Below are 18,655 nucleotides of genomic sequence, written 5' to 3'. Positions count from 1 at the left end.
CCGTATTTCATTATGTTTTGTGAATTTTTGTATCATTTGGGATGTAGATATTACTAGTCGAACCTTGACCATTCTGAAAGCAGTTAACAAAACTAACCTCACATTCGTTCTTCCAATGTCATCATGTTTCGCCAATATGTGATATGAAGAACAGGAAGGGAAACAGTTTGCGCTGTCGAGAGAGTACTTCGAGAAAAAGAATAGATAGAAAATAGAAAAAACTATAAACAAAGGAAAGGTTTTGATTGGGAAGCAAAGAAGACTTCATCAGAGCAAAAATATTCAAAATACTGTTTCGATATGTATAACGACGCTGGGGTTGGGAATGGAGGAACTTGCTTCGTGGCAAAACTTTGTAATTCTTTATTCGGCATCCAGCAACCTAGCGACCGTGCGCTGTTAGACAATTCGATGTCCTTTGGCACAAAATGTAGACCTCCCCGACGGGGAATTGAACCCCGGTCTTCCGCGTGACAGGCGGAGATACTTACCACTATACTATCGAGGATCTGTCAGCAGCGTGGCCTTATGACTCTTGATATTAATTCTTTTAGTAAGAAACGTGCTCTCCGGGATCGGAATTTTGAAAGAATTATAGAGTTTCAACATCCCCGAGAAATCTGTTTAGTAAAACGCCACTGTTAAAAAATAAAAATTAATTTGAATTAATTAAAGGATTAAAGGTTATGGGAAAGACGCTACGCTATCAAAACTGCAGACTAAAGAAGTCGCATTATATCAAAATTACAAGTCACCCTTCTTTCTGGATTGAGTTACTTTTTCTGCGTTGGACAGATTCAAAAGAGTCAGCAAACTTTGATATATGCTTTCCGTGAAAACAACACCTCTGATATTAAATAGAATATTTTGTGTGCGCTTTCTGTCACGGTCTTGTTCATTGCGCATGAAAGGTGACATGACGATACCAGAATCGATTTGTCTTCCGTGTGAGACTATTTAGATTTGAAAGAAGTAGCACCGCTTTCTTCAACATTCCCTTATACAACTTTCCGGAAAAAAATAAAAACCAAACTGATAGTGCTTGAACCTTTGAATAATTATAACGCGGCAGCTGTTAACACTTCATGTAATCCGATAAAAGTTCCCTTTCAGTTATAATGAGAGACATTTAGATCCCAAGTTAAGCACAAAACAAACTGAGTGTATACACTTAGTCTAACCTGCTTCTCCGTACTTTGAAGTTCGACACAAAAAGCAGGTGTAGATAATATTTTAGTTTTCTTTGAGCTCGTTATGCGCAGAAGTCGACAATGGTAAATTATATGTGGATTAAACGATAATCTTATTTCAAACCATCCAACTGCGAAAACAACTTGTCGTACACAAAGGCATCCAGCATTTTCTGACGGTACATTCTAACATCTACAAGCGGTTGCTATTTTCGTGGAAGAATATAAGAAAGTACATTCGTTCATTTTCGGTTAAAGTCGTTACATCACCACGATGGCCAGTCACATTTCAGTCATTTTGAAATACATATTTCCTGGAGGAACATTGAAGTGACAACGGTCGAGTGACCGTATCCCCTCTGGAGGGTTTATCCCATATAAATAAAGTGCAACTGAAACATATTTACCATTTCAGTCTGGTATCTTTGAAGTCTCGCACCTACAGAGCCGATCTACCTGATGCTAACTGCAGTTTATTTTCAGTTGTCCGGCATTTTCTGTAATCGATACAAGTTTCGAAGTTCATGAAAGGACCCGAGTAGATGGATTTACAATTTGTGAAGTAGTCAAAGGGACGGTTTTTTAACCAGTTTGTATTTCTGCAGATTTATCTTTAAGACATGATAACATAACGTTTTCAGTCGGTATTGACCCTTAAAATACTGACCCTAAATATAAACATGTACAGTCCGAGGTTCATGTATACGACACTCAAAATGGCCATCATCGTGGATAGGAAGATTTGTTTACGTAAACACTACCCGACGACTACATTTTGAATTCAATAATGAATGGTATCATTCGTGTAGGTGGAAGAATGGCCGAATATTTGGATTGAGTAGAATTGAGACACACTTCCAAATTATACTAAAGACATTCCTCAGCTATCGCTGACAAAGCGAAAATAGTCAGCACAAGGGTAACATTATTATTCTGGTATCCCAATGACGTACCACTACCACGAATTCACGAGTTCTATTTTATCATCAGTTCTCAACTTTGAACAATTTTCCAAACCGAGTAGTCATACTCATACACTTTCATTCGCATGGCCATGACAACAAATTCGCGGTAAGCAACTTTATTTAACAGTACCTCTCTCGAGTCTTTTTGCCGTGCCACGGCTGGACCGGTATAGCTGTGATCCAAAACCAATATAGTAATTTGGACTGCACATCGACTGATATTATATTTGCTCTGCCGTTGAAGTCAGCTCCAGTGTAAAGTCATGACACTTAATGCGCAATTCGCTTTGAAAGAGTGACTGTTTACGTGTTTGCAGCTATGGGCGCACACTGAATTAACAAGGCTGGTGCAATTTAGGAAGTTCCATGCACCCTGTTTTTGAACCGAACCAGCCGCCTCCCCCCCTGTTAATTCTGTCCAGTCCCTGAAGGAATATAACCTTCACTTCCTGTTAAGAGTTGGAAACTATTTATATAAACGTTTCCTACATTTCGAAGCGTGCAAAATTGCAAACGACGTTGGGTGTTATTAATTTTGTACCACTCGCTAAACGTGGCGTCCGATTTTCGTCTCAATTTAACAAAAGCTGACACTCCCCGCCGGGGAATTGAACCCCAGTCTTCCGCGTGACAGGCGGAGATACTCACCACTATACTATCGAGGACCTGCATAAGATTAAGATAGCAAGTACACAATAACCAAGCACTTTATTTTATTTAGATGACTTGTGTAGTATGTTACCCCGCTAATCACTGTTAAAGAGAGAAAATTATTTGTTTTTTTTCTGGTCTAGTTTTCCATAAAGCTTACAATTTTAACCAAAAAATCCTCAAACAATTTGGAAATTTTGTGCATTCACTACGCCGTAAATTTCACTTTTTTTATTCAATCGATACAAACCAACACTTAAAAGCTATATTCAGAATACACCTTGTTCTAAATGCCACCTTCAAGTCCATTCGCTCATGAAGGTATGATAATTAATGCCCAATTCATATAACGGTACTTCAGTAAAGGGAACAGCCTCCTTCACTTCTAGTGTTATTTGACTGGCTGCTGAAAGAAATGGGCATTTATACCTCGAGACAGACATCTCTGGGCAGAAATATTTAATATTCTAGATCTGCGTCGTGTCTGATAGGGAAAAATTGTGAACAGTCAGAGGAAAGCGTTTTGCTATTTCAGTGCACTTTATACTCAGATACATGTATTTGGATGCATGACCCCAGGTGTATTTGATAGCAGTTGATAGATGGATCCAATATTTATGAAAGCTAACGGATGAAATAATTCGAGATATGAATGTTTTAAACTAAATACACTACTCTTTACGTTTCCACGTGGCGGATTCAAAACCGTCAACGTGGGGTCAAATATGCAAAGGTAACATTCATACGACCATTTAAAATGGCGGCCGTATGAATTATTTGCCAATTTATCGTGAAGAAGACATTTTCACAGTTTTTTCTGAACAAGGGGTAGTCTACCACTATAGAGACACTTGTCCATCCACGCAACAGGTTCAGATACCCGTCACTTAACGAGGTTTTGATATTTGACTCGCTTAAGAAAATTACGCTATGAAGTGGGGGCGGTCAAGGAGCACAGCAATAAAATAGCGTGTTGATACTTCGCGTTGTCAAGCAATGAGGCAATATAATCAAAGGTGTGGAATACGAACTCTTCAGATATCCATGTATAAGCTTGCCATCTGATGGCAGCTAATCGCTCATTGGTCAATTTTTAACAATTTTTAAGTAGTGTGTATTAACTGACATAAGTACTCGAATTCACATATACACAAAAACAAACCCCCAATATGTATGATAACGTAGATGAGATACGTTCAGATCCGCTATCCTCAATTTAGAGATTTTTATACTGGTAATTTTACTATCCCCTTCTTAATTCTGCTTGCTTAGTCGTAGGAGCCATCTGCGAATGTCAAAGATATAGAGAAATCAAAAAAGAAATAAAACATGGATTTACAAGAGTTGGCAATACTTTGATGTCCTACCTAAGTAGATTTGATGTGAAATTCACCTCCTTACACGGTGCACATTAAAGGTATACTGTCACCTGTTCCAATTTTGCCACAGTTACCGTGGAAAGAGAAAATCTAACCAATCACAGATTTTAAGCGGGTGGCCACTTTTTAAACAGCGCCCTCGCATTGGCATTTGAAATACCAAGGAACGCCCCTTTGACCATATATGGGCATATTTAGATTACAGGTGCACCTTTAATATTTATTTTTGCTTACCACCAGGAAACCAAATTACAGTTATTACCACTAATACATAAGTATCAGGGGATGCTAAGTCTGCATCTGAAACTCCGTATTTGAAAGAGCGAAAAGTATTATTTTGTCATTGAAAATGCCTACGTTTTCGTTATTACAAGCTTTTAGGTAGTCTGTACAAGCATTGTCATGTGCAATTTCCACAGCAGATCTTATGGTGTGACAGCATGGTCGTAGTAAACTCAGGAAGTCTTTGTAGAAAGTGAAAACAAAGTGTCGATTTGAGAGAGTAGGGTATACTTTTGGTCGGAAGATGCAGTGAGAAGATGAATATGAGCTGTGAATGGATGCGAAATAAAACAGGATCTTTATTACAGCGAAAATTCGTAATGCTAAGAAGCAACGACGGTACCTCACGGTGGTGGGTGATTTTTGATGTCTCTGCGTGGGCATTGATCTTCACAAAATATAAAACCTCCCCGACGGGGAATTGAACCCCGGTCTTCCGCGTGACAGGCGGAGATACTTACCACTATACTATCGAGGATTGGTAATTCCCCGTGTTACCCGCCATGGTGAAAAAGTATAAACACAACATCTCTAATACACGTACTGTATGTAGCGTTGATAACCTTTTCAGGAAAAAACCCAGAAACACTCCCCATAGAGAGTTAATGAGAGATACAGGTCATTGCCTAGCGACAAACGATGACTCACCACCATGAAAGAATCCAGATTTGTACAAGGGAAGAAGTCGTCTTTAATTACGAATGAGAAAGCAAATATTCAACATTTTAGGTAAACTCTTTTTTATTCAATATTTATTCTTTCTGTAAAAGATTTAGTAAGACTGAAATGCATAGCAAAGGTGAACTCGGGCATAATATAATAATCAAGAATAGCGATTACAATATTACTGTACTGCCTAATGTGTTAGGAACAAGGAATATTTTAACGAAAAGTCCAGTATTTAACTTAAAAGCGTACAAAACTCTAATTACCATCGATTTGACATTGTTTTCAATAGTCGTCATATGAATGAACAATCAAAGAATATTCGTTTTGTAAAACAGTCTTTATGTTCGAAAAAAGTAAGTAGATTAAAAATAAATAAATGAACACGTGGGTTTGATATAAAAATTGTGGACGGGAAGCGTGTACGCTAGGCAACACTTTTTTTTTCGGACCCGAAAGATTGATGAATTGACTGACAGGATCCTGTCAAAGCGTTTGTGTAAACGTTTCAGCTCGGTCAAGGGGATTGTTCAGTGACGTAAGCACTGTTGGTCTTGTACGAATATAGACCCTAGGAATCTTCAGTACCAACAGAATGCATGACAAGATCAAGGGCAGACCTGGACGGACGCCGTTGATGCTCTTGATGCAAGCCACTGCTGATGGTGGTGAGCGATTGTCTCTGGAGTGGGTTTTCTATCATATTGTCAAGTGAAGATATGAAAAAGCTCCATTTGCCGTTCCTCTGTGATGATTACACGCTGTCAAGTTCATCGTTACTGTCTGTAATTTTTTTTTGTATAGATTATCGCAAACTTTATCGACGGAAAACCTTGAGGAACAACATGAGCAGAAATCAAAGGAATCAGAAATGCGGCGAACTCTGGATTACATTCTGCCGTATTCGTTGCTGGGTAGAAATACCAGAACTCTTGAATTTATTCGAAAGGAATCTTCATCGCAGGAGATCATTTTAGAACTTTGTGTGATCTAACTGGCATGATGCATCACTTAATTTCAGGAGAACGTGGATTCTGTTCTTGTAATATCAAACCAAACTGTGCACATTGCCGAGGACAAAGGAACAGTTTGATACGTAGAGTCAGACAGGCATAAATGCATAGACAGACAGACTGACAAATAGGCAGACAGGCAGACTGATACAGTCTGACAGCCTACTTAAGCTAGACAGTATCGTTAATACACTCAAAAAATACTCTTTCGTTCCTAGGAAAATTGTGAACAAGGTCAGATAAGACTGTTGGTGACAAACCGCAGTCTTTCAGACTATGTGTACATGTCAACCACTGAATACAAATAAATATGAAAGCAACCTATGAATTATGTGTTATTTCTCTGGGCGGTGTCAGGCGTTCTCAGTACGTGTGTACATTTCTCGGCCACTCAGGGTACCGCTCTGAGCAGGATCGTGCCAGCGCTTAACGCTTAACGCGAAATGTGGAGTGAAGTACTTAATCCTGCTACCTTCACAAAAAATCTTTCTCATTCTTTTTCATTCGCGCGCGCAGAAGTAAAACTGTGAAGTTCGCAACTGCTCAATGATGAAGAAGCCACAAAGTCTCGCAATCTGTCGTTCACATGTAGGACAGACAGTACTCGATGGACACCGCGAAGACGGTCTTTGCATGTTATCGGAATTGCAACATCCACCAAGTTCATATTAATCACTGTAACATTCCCCAAATAGGCAAGTGTTTGGGAGCAGTAAATCAACGGGTGGAATTTCACTTCTTGGCAGATGAAAAATCATCTTGGAGCGGTTGTCATAGTTTCGGAGATACATCACTCACTATCTTTCCCATCGACAGGCCTGGAAAACCACACCATGGAGTTGTAGCCGATAGTGACCTGAGTGAGTTCCTTTGACATTGAACACTGAGATGTTGATGATTGCTAAAGCGACGAAAGTTTACCAACAATTTATTGTCAGGGAGTTTAAAAACTGTCCAAATGCTAGACATTATGTGTGTCTCGTCGCTTTCATTGAACGATAGCATATTACTGAACAAATCCAGGGGCTCGTTTGACCCGCCGACAGGTATACAGGCTTTGTCCCTGTCTGTTATTTTCCTAGCCACGGTGATCGGAACTTGCGTTGTCTTCGTCCTCTTCTGCTCGAAGCGTTCACTGCTCACGATCTCCAACAGGTTCGTCTTAAACCTCGTTATCTCGAACTTCTTGATAGGGATTCTGATCATGCCGTTCACGATTGTTTCGTGTATTGTGAAGGAATGGGTCTTTGGGGACTTCTGGTGTCAGTTCACCGGTGTCATGGAACTGTTACTGTACGCGGTGGAAATTCAAACATTACTTGCCATAAGCATCGATCGCTACTGCGCAATACTGCATCCTCTACGTTATCCCTCACTATTCACGCCTGAGAGGTGTACTGTTATGCTAGCAGCGATCTGGATTTCCTGTGTGACCATTGCCCTCCCGCCCTTGTTTGGATGGAATTGCATTATCTACAACCCCCACAAGTATATGTGCACGGTAAACTGGAAGGTTTCCGACCCCTATGAACAAATGTACGCGGTTTTTTACTCTCTGGCTTGCTATCTCATCCCGCTTGTAGTCATGGTGTTTGTGTACATCCGCGTGGTCGTTGTGGCTCGCAAAGCCATTAAGCGAAAGGGACGGAATCATCTGAACTCCGCGGAGGAAAGTACCTCTCCACGCACCAGTCAACGCGAGGGTCACCATAGTAACGCGGATGGTAGGGCGGTTCATCACATTACTATTTACCGCAAAATGAGAAACGAGTGGAAAGCGGCAAAAACTGCGATAATTCTAGTCGCTACATTTGTATTTTGCTGGACCCCATACTTCATCCTGATTTTGCTGGAGTCGTTCCTGACTAACCCCCTCTCAATTCCACCTGGGTATGAAACATTTGCCACGTGGATGGCTCTCTGCTCATGCACTACCAACCCGTACCTCTACGTTTTTCGAAACCATGCGATGCGGTCCCGGCTAAGGCAGCTTTGCCTCATGACAAAATTAGGTCGGTCTTCCGTGTGTCGCTGCTGCGTCCCGTCGCCCGTGGAAACCATTTCCGGCAGCGCTCAAATGTCTCACAGCATGACAGCCAGGAGACCAGAACGTCCAGAAAGGTCAAGGGTCAACCCGTTGGAAGAACTAGAGCAATGTTCGGGCCAAGTGGAGGAAACAGGCTTGTGACTTTTTAATGATTTAAATATTGTAATTGAGGCCGAAGTAAGTTGAAATTGAATGTAGGTATAGACAGTCGACAAGAAACAATTAGAAATATCGTCTGAATTTACATATTTACATCATTTCTTCGTCATGCAAATACAATATTTTACCTCATTTGTCAAATGTGCCAGGAAATAATAACCAGGATTCTTTTTCAAACCAATAAATCGTAGGAAACGTCCTTAAAGATAATTTAAACCATTTAACAATCATATGTTAGAGTATAGACAAAATTAGGCAAAAAGTGAATGTTTTCATGAATCTGTGTATTTCACAAAAGTGTCCAGATATGAAAGATGTCGGCTTGCTCAGAAAGCAATGGGCAAAAAGTATCTGCGAAGAATTATGTAAGCTTTTTTCAGGTGAGAGTCCGAGATGAATTGTCCAAGAAGTGCGCCAAAGTATGTCGATCTTCCCAATTAAAGTTAATGAACGCACGAGGTGGCATCTACATTTACAGTGCAGAATACTCGGGCGACCATCGGACAGAAATCTTGTCATGGGTAGCTATCTGTATAGACACTGATTTTTCAGAATCTTTGCCATTAGACGTTGAGATTAGTTGCAACTTTGCTATTTGTCAAAATAAACTAGGATTCACACTTTTGAATTGTTTTGGTTTTAAGGTTGTCTATCGTGCTGAAGGTTGTACACTAAAGCAAAGTTTATCAACTCAGGTTTCATATAATTTACTGGGGTTTTGAAATGACAGCGCTTAGTGTTGAATTCTGGTTGATACCCAAAGTACTTAAAACAATAGATTTACCTTCTCATGAGGCTTCTGCAGTCTTTGATTTTATTTTTCATGATTTTTTTGATATATTTACCATCGTAAGAGATATGTAGAGATAACGTGAATTGTATGATCAATTTGATAATGTTTTAGAGCGCATGTCAAAAGGTTATAAATCATTCAAACACATATTGTAATGCAATGCTAAGAGGCTGAGAATCATCTAGAATTTTTTTCACTATTACACACTTGGAAATTTTTTATCAAGAGAAAGAAAAACTTTCTAACGACTAGCTGAATAAAGCTATGACGAGGACAACGTTATATCAGCATTTTGAAAACCAACCTGACAACTGCTATCATTAGAGGAATTATCCTAGGTTTGGTGGTCCTAGCATTGGGCGTGGAGGCAGCTGTTTATTCCATGTTTATCTTCCATGATTTCCCCAAACAACCACTTGTTTGACTCAGTATGTGATTGAAATTATGAACCTCCCACGCACAGCAAGGTTGTAATGACTTTTCAGAATTGTTTTTAGTATCGTCTATGATGCCATACTCTCATATGCAGCCATTTTCCAGGATTTTTATATGTATTAACAAGGTAACAGTCTCCTGTTGTGGTATAACGAAGAGCTCGAATGACACACGACACGTCCGAATTAATAAAGATTTATTTGACAACGGTCCATGCATTATTTGTTTGACTCTTGATGGATACGATGAGTGATGGGGCATCACGACGTAGGGTTTGATTGATTGGGATAAATGTCTATATCGAGTTTATCTTAACCTGAAAATTCAAACAAAATTCAAAGAAATCAAACAAGTTATTGTGACGTGAAGTAAACAGTCTACATTTTATTCGTCGACATTCGTTGAATCACTAGTGTTCATACACGTCAACTTTAGTTTGCACTTTGTCACCCATTGCTTAGACAAACCGAGATGCATAGCAATAGAATTGGCCTGTTAATGTGCAACATTAATAGATAGTCTGAAACGGAGCATCTGTAGGACTAGTCGATAAAATCTGTAACATCTGTTATTTTGGATAACACACCGTATCCTTATTGACACATTTTAAGTCACCAGATGCGAAATCACAAGATCACTAGTAAGTTTTCAGCATTTTTAAACTTCCGAAATACACCCAACTCTAGACTGGCTCCCAGTTGCCTTGCTTTTCTCGGCAGCAGTTACTTGTTTGCCAAGCGTTCACTGCACGATCTGCGCTCACCCAATTATTTTCGCAACAGTCTACCTCTAATGCGACAGTCTTTTGAAGTTTATTTCTTCAATTTATTGTTTTGATATTTATATGCCCACAGACTTGGAGCAAGTCAAACCTTACTCACCACATATCTGAATAATGGCTATTGTCATGAAACATTGCAACAAAATGTTATCTAGCAGCCAGTCTACTTTGATAATGTTATCATTGTGCCAACTTTGAATGAAATCGATGACTGCAAGTCAAAATATTATCGTAACATTGTCGTAAACACTTTCTTCTTCAATATCCCATGATCCTTTAAGCGGCAGACACTAAAACAGTTACACGCACTCTCAAAATTTGCTAGATTTCATTTGATCCTATCAGCTGTTAATGGAATGTCTCACCAAAAGACCAACGTAGAGCTACACAACGATACACACAGTAGTTAAAGATTTTACAATCAGAGTTACAGTGTCAACATTACTTCTATTGCATTCTCAGCACAAAGGTAAATAGATGTCACAATGGATTATATCATAATGTAACATTTCAGATGAAATGATATATGTACTCCTCTGTAAGCAAGCGCTTAGCTTTAGACAATGTGTATTCATTTGTGAGGATTGAAAGGGTTTTGAATATAATTGTAAAGATCAAACAAACAAATAACAATTTTTATATTTTCAAATATAAAATAAAATCAGTTCATCCAGTTGTTACTGTCAGTGGTGATCTTGAGTCGAAGTGACAAGAGCTTATTAATTATTTAGCTGACCTCATTATTTATGGATAACTTGGCCTGCATCTACAAATACCGTGTAGGGGCTCAATACCCTCAAACATTTCAAATTCCACCCCTCCATACGATAAAAATGTTCAACCCCCGTCCCCGCCATTAGATGTCAAAATATTGATCAAACCAACAATATTAAACTAAACTTTTGATATATTTTTCAGTATTTTTGCTCTTTGCATCAATTCCAATCTCTTGTTGAAATATTCAATATTACGCCTATCAACACAGCCTGCATATGTGTTTGTACATTTCCATTGCTGAGAGGTTCATTTCAGTCAAGCCATAAAATGAAATTGAAATAAACTGAAATGTCAACTTTTCAATATGTCAACAACACTGCTGCATATTCATACTCAGGCTTTTGTAACAATTTTGCAAAAATTTCATTAAAAAAAGCATTTCAACATTCAACATGATTAAAATAAATCAAATACAAATACAAATGTTAAAACAAATATCAACTTTATTATAGCCACTGATTGTTCACATCATTGTTATTCTCTCGTGCAGTTTACCTGTACGCATGCATTGCTGTAAGAGTTAACGGGACAGGTCAGAGCTATACACGCGTTGATTTCCTGTTGTGTATACACGCTGATGTTTATTTGATAGAAAACTACAGACAATTATCTTGTATTTAAATTACTTATACTGAGATAAAGTAAAAGTTGTTGTTCTGTTGTTGTTGTTGTTTTTGTTATTGTTATTTATTATCATTCCAGTGACACATACAGGGGCAGTAGTTGTATTTTGTTAAGTTTACCGTTCTTGTTCTACTCCCTATAGCATGTTGAACTGTCCAGTATTCAGCTTGCCAACACAGCCTGTGTATGAGTACTGCGTATTTGTATCATTGACAATCAAATGACTTTCAGTCTGGTCTGGAATTCAATCATCAACAATAGTATATACATATGCAGGCTTTGTTGACAGCATGCTGGTGCAATAAAACTCTTGTTGATACATTGAACAGAAATATTGCAAAAAACTACCAACGGTTGCAGCATCTCTTCTCTGTTACAAGATCTACTTGTTGTTCCTCATATGAAAAATCAATGGCATTCATACTATTTAAGACACATTTTCAAAAGTCATGAAATGCTATATTATCAAAAGTATGATTCAAGATTTTAAAATTTCTGTCAACATTAGAGCCATTTGATGACATAAAATATTATAGATTTTATTGAATCAATTACTCTACTGATGATCTGTAAAATTAGGACACCAATATATTTTCAGATCCCACCTCTATATACCGTTCAAATACCCCTCTAGTACCTCAATAACTTAATTTTAACCCCCCTTGAATTCCTCCAGCCCCCCTCTAGTATTGTGCATGCAGCTTTAGTCTCTCGAACTTCGCACAGTCCACGATAAACTATCTGAGACAGGTCAGGACCAACATACTGCAAGTTGACATCAGAATGATGGTATCATCTCATTGAATCCTATCTATGCGAGATCACTTTCACGTTCTATGCGAATTATATTGATAGTGTAATGTATACCGTTAACTCCAATACATCATCTTTTAACACTTCAACCATCGTGGTTGTTTTCTTGAATGAATTTGGACATCACATCCACACAGGGAGTTGTGAGAATTCCCGAACGGTACCCTAGCTATTCATTTGTTTTGCTCATCATAAATAATCATACATTTTACGTCAAGAATATCTGCAATTCTCGTTTCAGATTTTGTAATATTTAGAGTGTTTTTTATTGTCGGTGGGATTTAGCCATGTTTATCTGGGTGCAGCTGTCACACTACTATATGAACCATCATTTGTGGACGCCAGCAGAAAGAAGGCAGTTCCATTTTTGCCTACGTTGTTCAAAAGTTCTTTATCGGGTGTGGCCCATCCCAATCCGCTCAAGGTGAAGCAAGTAGCATTTTTGTTACTCACTCTTTATTGTTTACCAATACATTATAAATACACTCCTGCATTGCATACTGGAATCCGTACTAACACGATCCCTTACCCTCTCGACACCCCTCTCGTTGAATGATAGTATTCCTATTCGATGAAGGGCAGGAGTCATGAGGGGTTTGTGCCCCGTGAAACGTATGCATCCAGCATTAATTCGCACGCGTCGCCACCGATATAAGGGAAAACATGAATCGGCGCGTTGCCTGGATACTGGGCCCTCTCACTTTGTTTACGGTTTCAGAGCTCTTCTTTCTTTATCATCGTTTAATGTCTCTTGACTTACCCGGAAACAACAAAAGTGGACGCAAAATGTCAGACGCTGTTCACGTCAGAGAAGACACAAGTGATTTTGTGGACAAGATAGGTGTTACTTATCAAATCGCAGATGCAAGCGAACAGGAGACAACGATGGTCCAAATATCACCAAATCCGGCAATGGGCAAATATCTGGACCGAATAAATTCTCCAGGGTTTGAGGTATGTTAAATACGTACTCACCTCTTTACTCCTAATTTATAATTGACCACTGTTGCAAAATCGTAATAATAGGTATTTGCATTGCTACACTCTAAGCTTTTATTTATTACTGGCATGTTTCATCAATAGACCAAAACGTGCAGGGAAAAATGTAAAATATACTTAAAATGTCTGCAAGCTTGCAAAGTGTCACATCATTGTGTTAATTCCGGAGAGGTGAAACAGAAATTTCTGCTTCGATTCTTGAATGGACACAATTGTGTTTTTCAACCGCTTATATATATCTCCGCTTACCTTTCAAAAATTTGAGTGGACGCACAACAAAGAATTTAATTATTCGGCCTTATCGATATGATGCTTTAGAACGATGCTCTTTGTAGGCGCGTGGACAGGCCTGCGTATGTCGGTAAACACAAGACAACAGGATAAAAGTCTGCTGTGATCATTCCCAATGCGCAGACCTTAACTTTAATTATATCGTCCAGAATGATACGGTTGCACTGAAGTTACATTCTATCAGCACTGAAGTGTGGAAGGATGATGGAAAGTAATCGTAAAAATACAAATAAAAGAAAGAAAATAAAAAACCATAATCAGTGTAATTTTCAGTCTTAAATATTTTGAGAGCTAGGGTAAGATCGTAGACCCATACAGTTGCCAGATCGAGGCTACTGAAGAGGTCTCACAATGAGTCAACCATTAAAACAACCCATTAAACTGACAAAACATGGCATTTGTTAATATTCGAACCTGTCTGTTCAATAATACATGGGAGGATGAAGTCACTGTCTTTGGGCGTTGTTGTTTTTGTACAGTATGAGAGCTTAGTTGTATTTTTAGAACCTCCGAGATGTCGAAAGAGTGGCCGATAAAAGATATTTCAACTAACGTAAGGTAAAACTGGTCAAAATTTCAGTGATGCATGTTTGATGTCACAGCTGCAAATAGTAATCAGATTACATATTTGTACATTTTGTAAACGACATAAGCGGAGTTTAAGTTTAGGAGCAAAATTGTAAAATTCTGAAAAAAAAGAACAATATAAGGGCGTTTCCTGTTAAACATGTCCCACCAACGTCATGCCATGGTATGGTAATGTTGTATATTCCGTTTCTACTCATTCCAGAGCACGTTGATGGCAACACCTGACGACAAGCACAGCGCCACCACCGACGAATCTACCTCGGACTCGCTGAAAGCGATGGGATCAACACGTCGATATCTCTTTCCCGTTCAATTCTGGGAGGGAGGACCAAACTGGAACTATCTGAGTTTCCGCAGGCTAGTAGCCTACGCCATCACACACAACAGGACCATCGTGATGATCCCGTTTCACAATCATTTCATTGAGGGATGGGCCATGGGCTGGAGGTCCTTTGAAGAAACTCTAGACGTTGACAAATTAAGGAAAATCGTACCCTTGGTTACCCCACAGACATACAAAGAAGACTGCGGAAACGCGGTGGAATTTCTCGTACAGTTTCCTCTCTCTAGGATGAAGAAAAGCTTTAGAAGATTCCACAGAAGTCAGTATGAGAGGACCAGAACGGATTTCGAAGATTTATGGGGAATCGAACTGCCAGACACAAGTCACATCAGCAGGACTTTGGCAGAAACTGCCTTGCAAGTGAAGAAAGCAGACGACGTCCGTTGCCTTGCAATCCACGGACCTCTGAAAATCGATGATCTCATGATAGCCAACGAACCTGACGTTCTGAAAGTTGTAGACCGAGTTTTCTTACGGGCGGAATACATCAGAAGAATGGGTAATCGTGTTAAATCGAAAATGTGTGGAGGAAAGCCTTATATTGCAATTCATTGGCGGAACAGAACAGGCGAAGCGTGAGTATTCTGACAAAGTAAAACGAAAAAAAAAAAAAAAAAAAAAAGAAAAGAAAAGCTGTACAGTGGCCATCATTGCTAGCGTTGTTTAGAAATGGGTTTTCCGTATTACCTGTATAGAGAAACATCCGAAGGGCTTCATTCTCGCGAGCCAGAGCATAATTTCCGCTCCGCTGACCTACGCAAAAATCTTCTTTGCGGGTAGCACCAAGCTGTTACCGCAAAGGGGCGCGTAGTTCACGACGATGAAGGGCTTAGGTGATATCCCGGCCATCAATCAGCTGATGCCGTGCCAAATGTCGCAAGCTAGTTCGATCAATGTGTCTCTACTCAATTTACAACAATAAACTGTCTTTAACTACAAGAAAACATTGCTTCCCCACAGTTTCGAAATTCGTGATATTTCGAAAATACCCGAGACGTTGAATAATGTCAAATTTCTTTGAACATCTTATTGTTGTATTTTTGACCAAAGACAACGTATATTAGACGTAAGAAATAACTCACGCTCTCTTTCTCTAATTGACCCCACTTACCGGAACTGGGCCACCGGTGTTTCTTCCCATCGGCATATGAGTCTGTCCGTGCGTGTGTCTCTATGTACATGATGATTCGGCACAAATAGACAAAAAGGTTATTTTTCATAGCATGTATACAACTTTAATTTATCCTTATACGATTTGTTTATATGTACGTGTAAACTACTGTGTTAATTTTATGTTACAGATGTGAATTCAATTTAGTGTTGAATGGTGCCGAGAGGTGTGCAGGTGATCTGTTGACCTTGTCCAATGCAAGCCAAAGTATAGCGGAGGCTGTCGGTGTGCTCGCGAAGGACTTGGGAATCGACTGTGTCTACATTGCAGCTCCTCCACGCCGCCAAGTGAGTGAAATTCACAATAGCTTGCAGGAACAAATTTGCAACAAACATAATGTGAATTGCTCGGAAGTATGAAATGACCAAGATTTTAAATGGGAATAGTCTTGCCTGTCAGTTGTCTGCCATCATTATTGGCAAGCCTAGCCTGCTCCAGATATTATTATTTGTGTACTAACTTAGTATTATGATACTTTTTGTGTGTCTTTTTTCAAGGCATTTGTCGACAGTTTGAGAAATACCGTACCCAACGTTGCCACTGCCTTTGACATCACGGCTATGACAGATAAGAAACTGCGTCGTTTGAGGAAAGACAACTACAAACTCTCACTTGTTGAGCAGGAAGTTTGTGCTGGTAGGTGAATCATAATTGCAGCACTCTTTCCTTTGCCGTTGAGGGAGCACATAAATCTCATCAGACAAAAGTTCGGTGTACCAATAGATTCAAATTGAAGTGTTTGTTATTTTAATTGTGAAGCAGATTGAACAGATTATCTCAATGTCAATATTTTAGCCTTTCGGAAAACTGTAGATGCGATGCAAAGGAATTTATTTGGTGCAAACAAACCATACTTTTGTTAAAAAGATTTGATGGCGACTGGGAAGATAAACAATTGACTTCACTATTCGGAAGACGATTGGAAAATCAAGCATCCTTGAAGATATTGTGAACACATAATGGCAAATATTACAAAGTAAAGTGATATATGAGGCATGTTGTTGAGTCAAATAATGGAGGTAGCACATCTCCATGGTCAGATAATCTCTACTTTCCATAAGTCTCCTTTGAGTACCGTTGCAAAAATTCTCCGAGACTTGCAGTTGTAAATTGCAAAACCACTAAATCGGAGACTTGTCCAAGATAGCAATGTGATCTTGGACCGCCCCCTTCAATGAGCAGTCTTTCATCGGTCCCGGATTGCATTTTTAGTAAATTTGGAGTCCAAGTTTACGGTCCTAGATCGCATTTTTTGTACTACTAATTGTTTTTTGTTCCAATGAAATTTATGATGATTTGTTTGAGGTTTTATGACCGGAAAAATATTTTATCCGCCAGTAAGACACACCTTTCGAGGTTGATAACGCTGGCCAGTTACATGAAAGGAAAATAATGAAGTTAAAGATTCTTTAATCAGTTATAGTCAATGTCTATGCCCAATACATACATGATTGTATGTGTGCGCCTGCGTGTGTGTGTCTGTTTGTACGGACGGACGTACGTACGCACGAACCAAAGCACGCATGTACGTCCGTCCGTCCGCACGGACGTCCATATGTATGTATTATTGTATGTATGTTTATGTCTCTGTATGTTTACCGATCATGAAGTAAATATGTTTATCATGAACAGAGGACATGGTATTTCTCAAAGAATGACTAAATGTAGCACCATATCACAGACCAATCTGTGAATAGGACATTCAGAAAGTGATGTCTGCGGTGTTTGATCCACCAGACTACACTCATTGGGCAAACTGGGTGCTTGAAACAGTTTGAATTCTGAAGAAATTTCCTTAAAGCGTGCTAGTGTCATAAGAGCAGGAGAAAGCGTGTTATATTTATTTAATTCCCTTCTTTCTCCAACACAGGTGCAGAGCTCTTCCTCAGCTGTGGTCGATCAAACTGGTCAGACTTTGTCCGAATCGGTCGAGAATTAGTCGGTCGAAAAGTGTTGTATCTTAGAGATTTACTCGGTGTACCGAAAGAAATATATCAGCTTATCTGAAAATGTCTTCTGATCGGTGCGTACATGAACCTGACGGCAGCACATGTTATAATTAGAACGGTTATTCGAACTGAACTGTGCTGCCCGAGACTTTACGAGAACTTGCGTGGCTGTGCTATGAGTCGACACATGGCAAATGATTAATTACATACAAACTGCACAGAAGTCACAAATTTTCGTTCAACTCTGTACAGATGCCGCACCGTCTTGTATCATATGATTAGAAGCTGACTGATTATTCGTTTCAAAACTGTTGCGTTATTTATGATTAATGGAAATAGTCACAATGAAACGTTTAGTCTCTGTAAGAATCTGGTAATCGTGGATGATGAGGTAGGAGTGTACATAACACTTACCTTTTTATAAATAAACAAATTTCGAAGAACAAAAAACCTCAATGTCATGTAGTTCCCGCTTCCATTTGTCAATGGTAATCCGATAAAGTTTATACGGTAAAACGATTTTAGACGGCGTCCTGCATAGCATAGCGCTTTCAACTTCACGCCAAACTCGATGTTTCCCCCAAACGTGATACTATGGAGTCTGAGTATGGAGGGGAGGGGCTGAGGATGCGACAGTTAGTTATACCCTGGAGACAAACTTGTTGAAAAATCTACTGTGATTGTACGTTTCACCACATTTGGTCAAAGTTATAATAGTAATCAGTCTCATGCAAAAGGT

At 39.2% G+C, this 18,655-nt stretch overlaps 1 protein-coding gene and 2 non-coding genes across 3 annotated transcripts; 1 reads left to right on the top strand and 2 right to left on the bottom strand.

Moving 5' to 3' along the window:
- Positions 1 to 436: 436 nt before the first annotated feature.
- Positions 437 to 508, bottom strand: Trnad-guc (transfer RNA aspartic acid (anticodon GUC)). The gene has a single exon. It is a non-coding gene; the product is annotated as a tRNA-Asp (tRNA).
- A 4,365-nt stretch (positions 509 to 4,873) lies between these two features.
- Positions 4,874 to 4,945, bottom strand: Trnad-guc (transfer RNA aspartic acid (anticodon GUC)). Its single transcript has one exon. It is a non-coding gene; the product is annotated as a tRNA-Asp (tRNA).
- Positions 4,946 to 13,164: 8,219 nt separating this feature from the next.
- LOC139146104 (uncharacterized) lies at positions 13,165 to 18,357 on the top strand. Its single transcript, XM_070717540.1, has 5 exons — positions 13,165 to 13,529; positions 14,656 to 15,371; positions 16,098 to 16,254; positions 16,465 to 16,603; positions 17,838 to 18,357. Exons 1-5 carry the CDS (start codon positions 13,239 to 13,241, stop codon positions 17,972 to 17,974), a joined length of 1,440 nt encoding a protein of 479 aa, XP_070573641.1. The 5' UTR covers positions 13,165 to 13,238; the 3' UTR covers positions 17,975 to 18,357.
- The last annotated feature ends 298 nt before the right edge of the window (positions 18,358 to 18,655 follow it).

This window comes from Ptychodera flava, chromosome 12 (assembly GCF_041260155.1).
Source record: "Ptychodera flava strain L36383 chromosome 12, AS_Pfla_20210202, whole genome shotgun sequence".
Lineage (NCBI taxonomy): Eukaryota > Metazoa > Hemichordata > Enteropneusta > Ptychoderidae > Ptychodera > Ptychodera flava.
The sequence above is the reverse complement of the archived record's forward strand: the minus strand, read 5'-3'. Positions and strand labels throughout refer to the sequence as shown.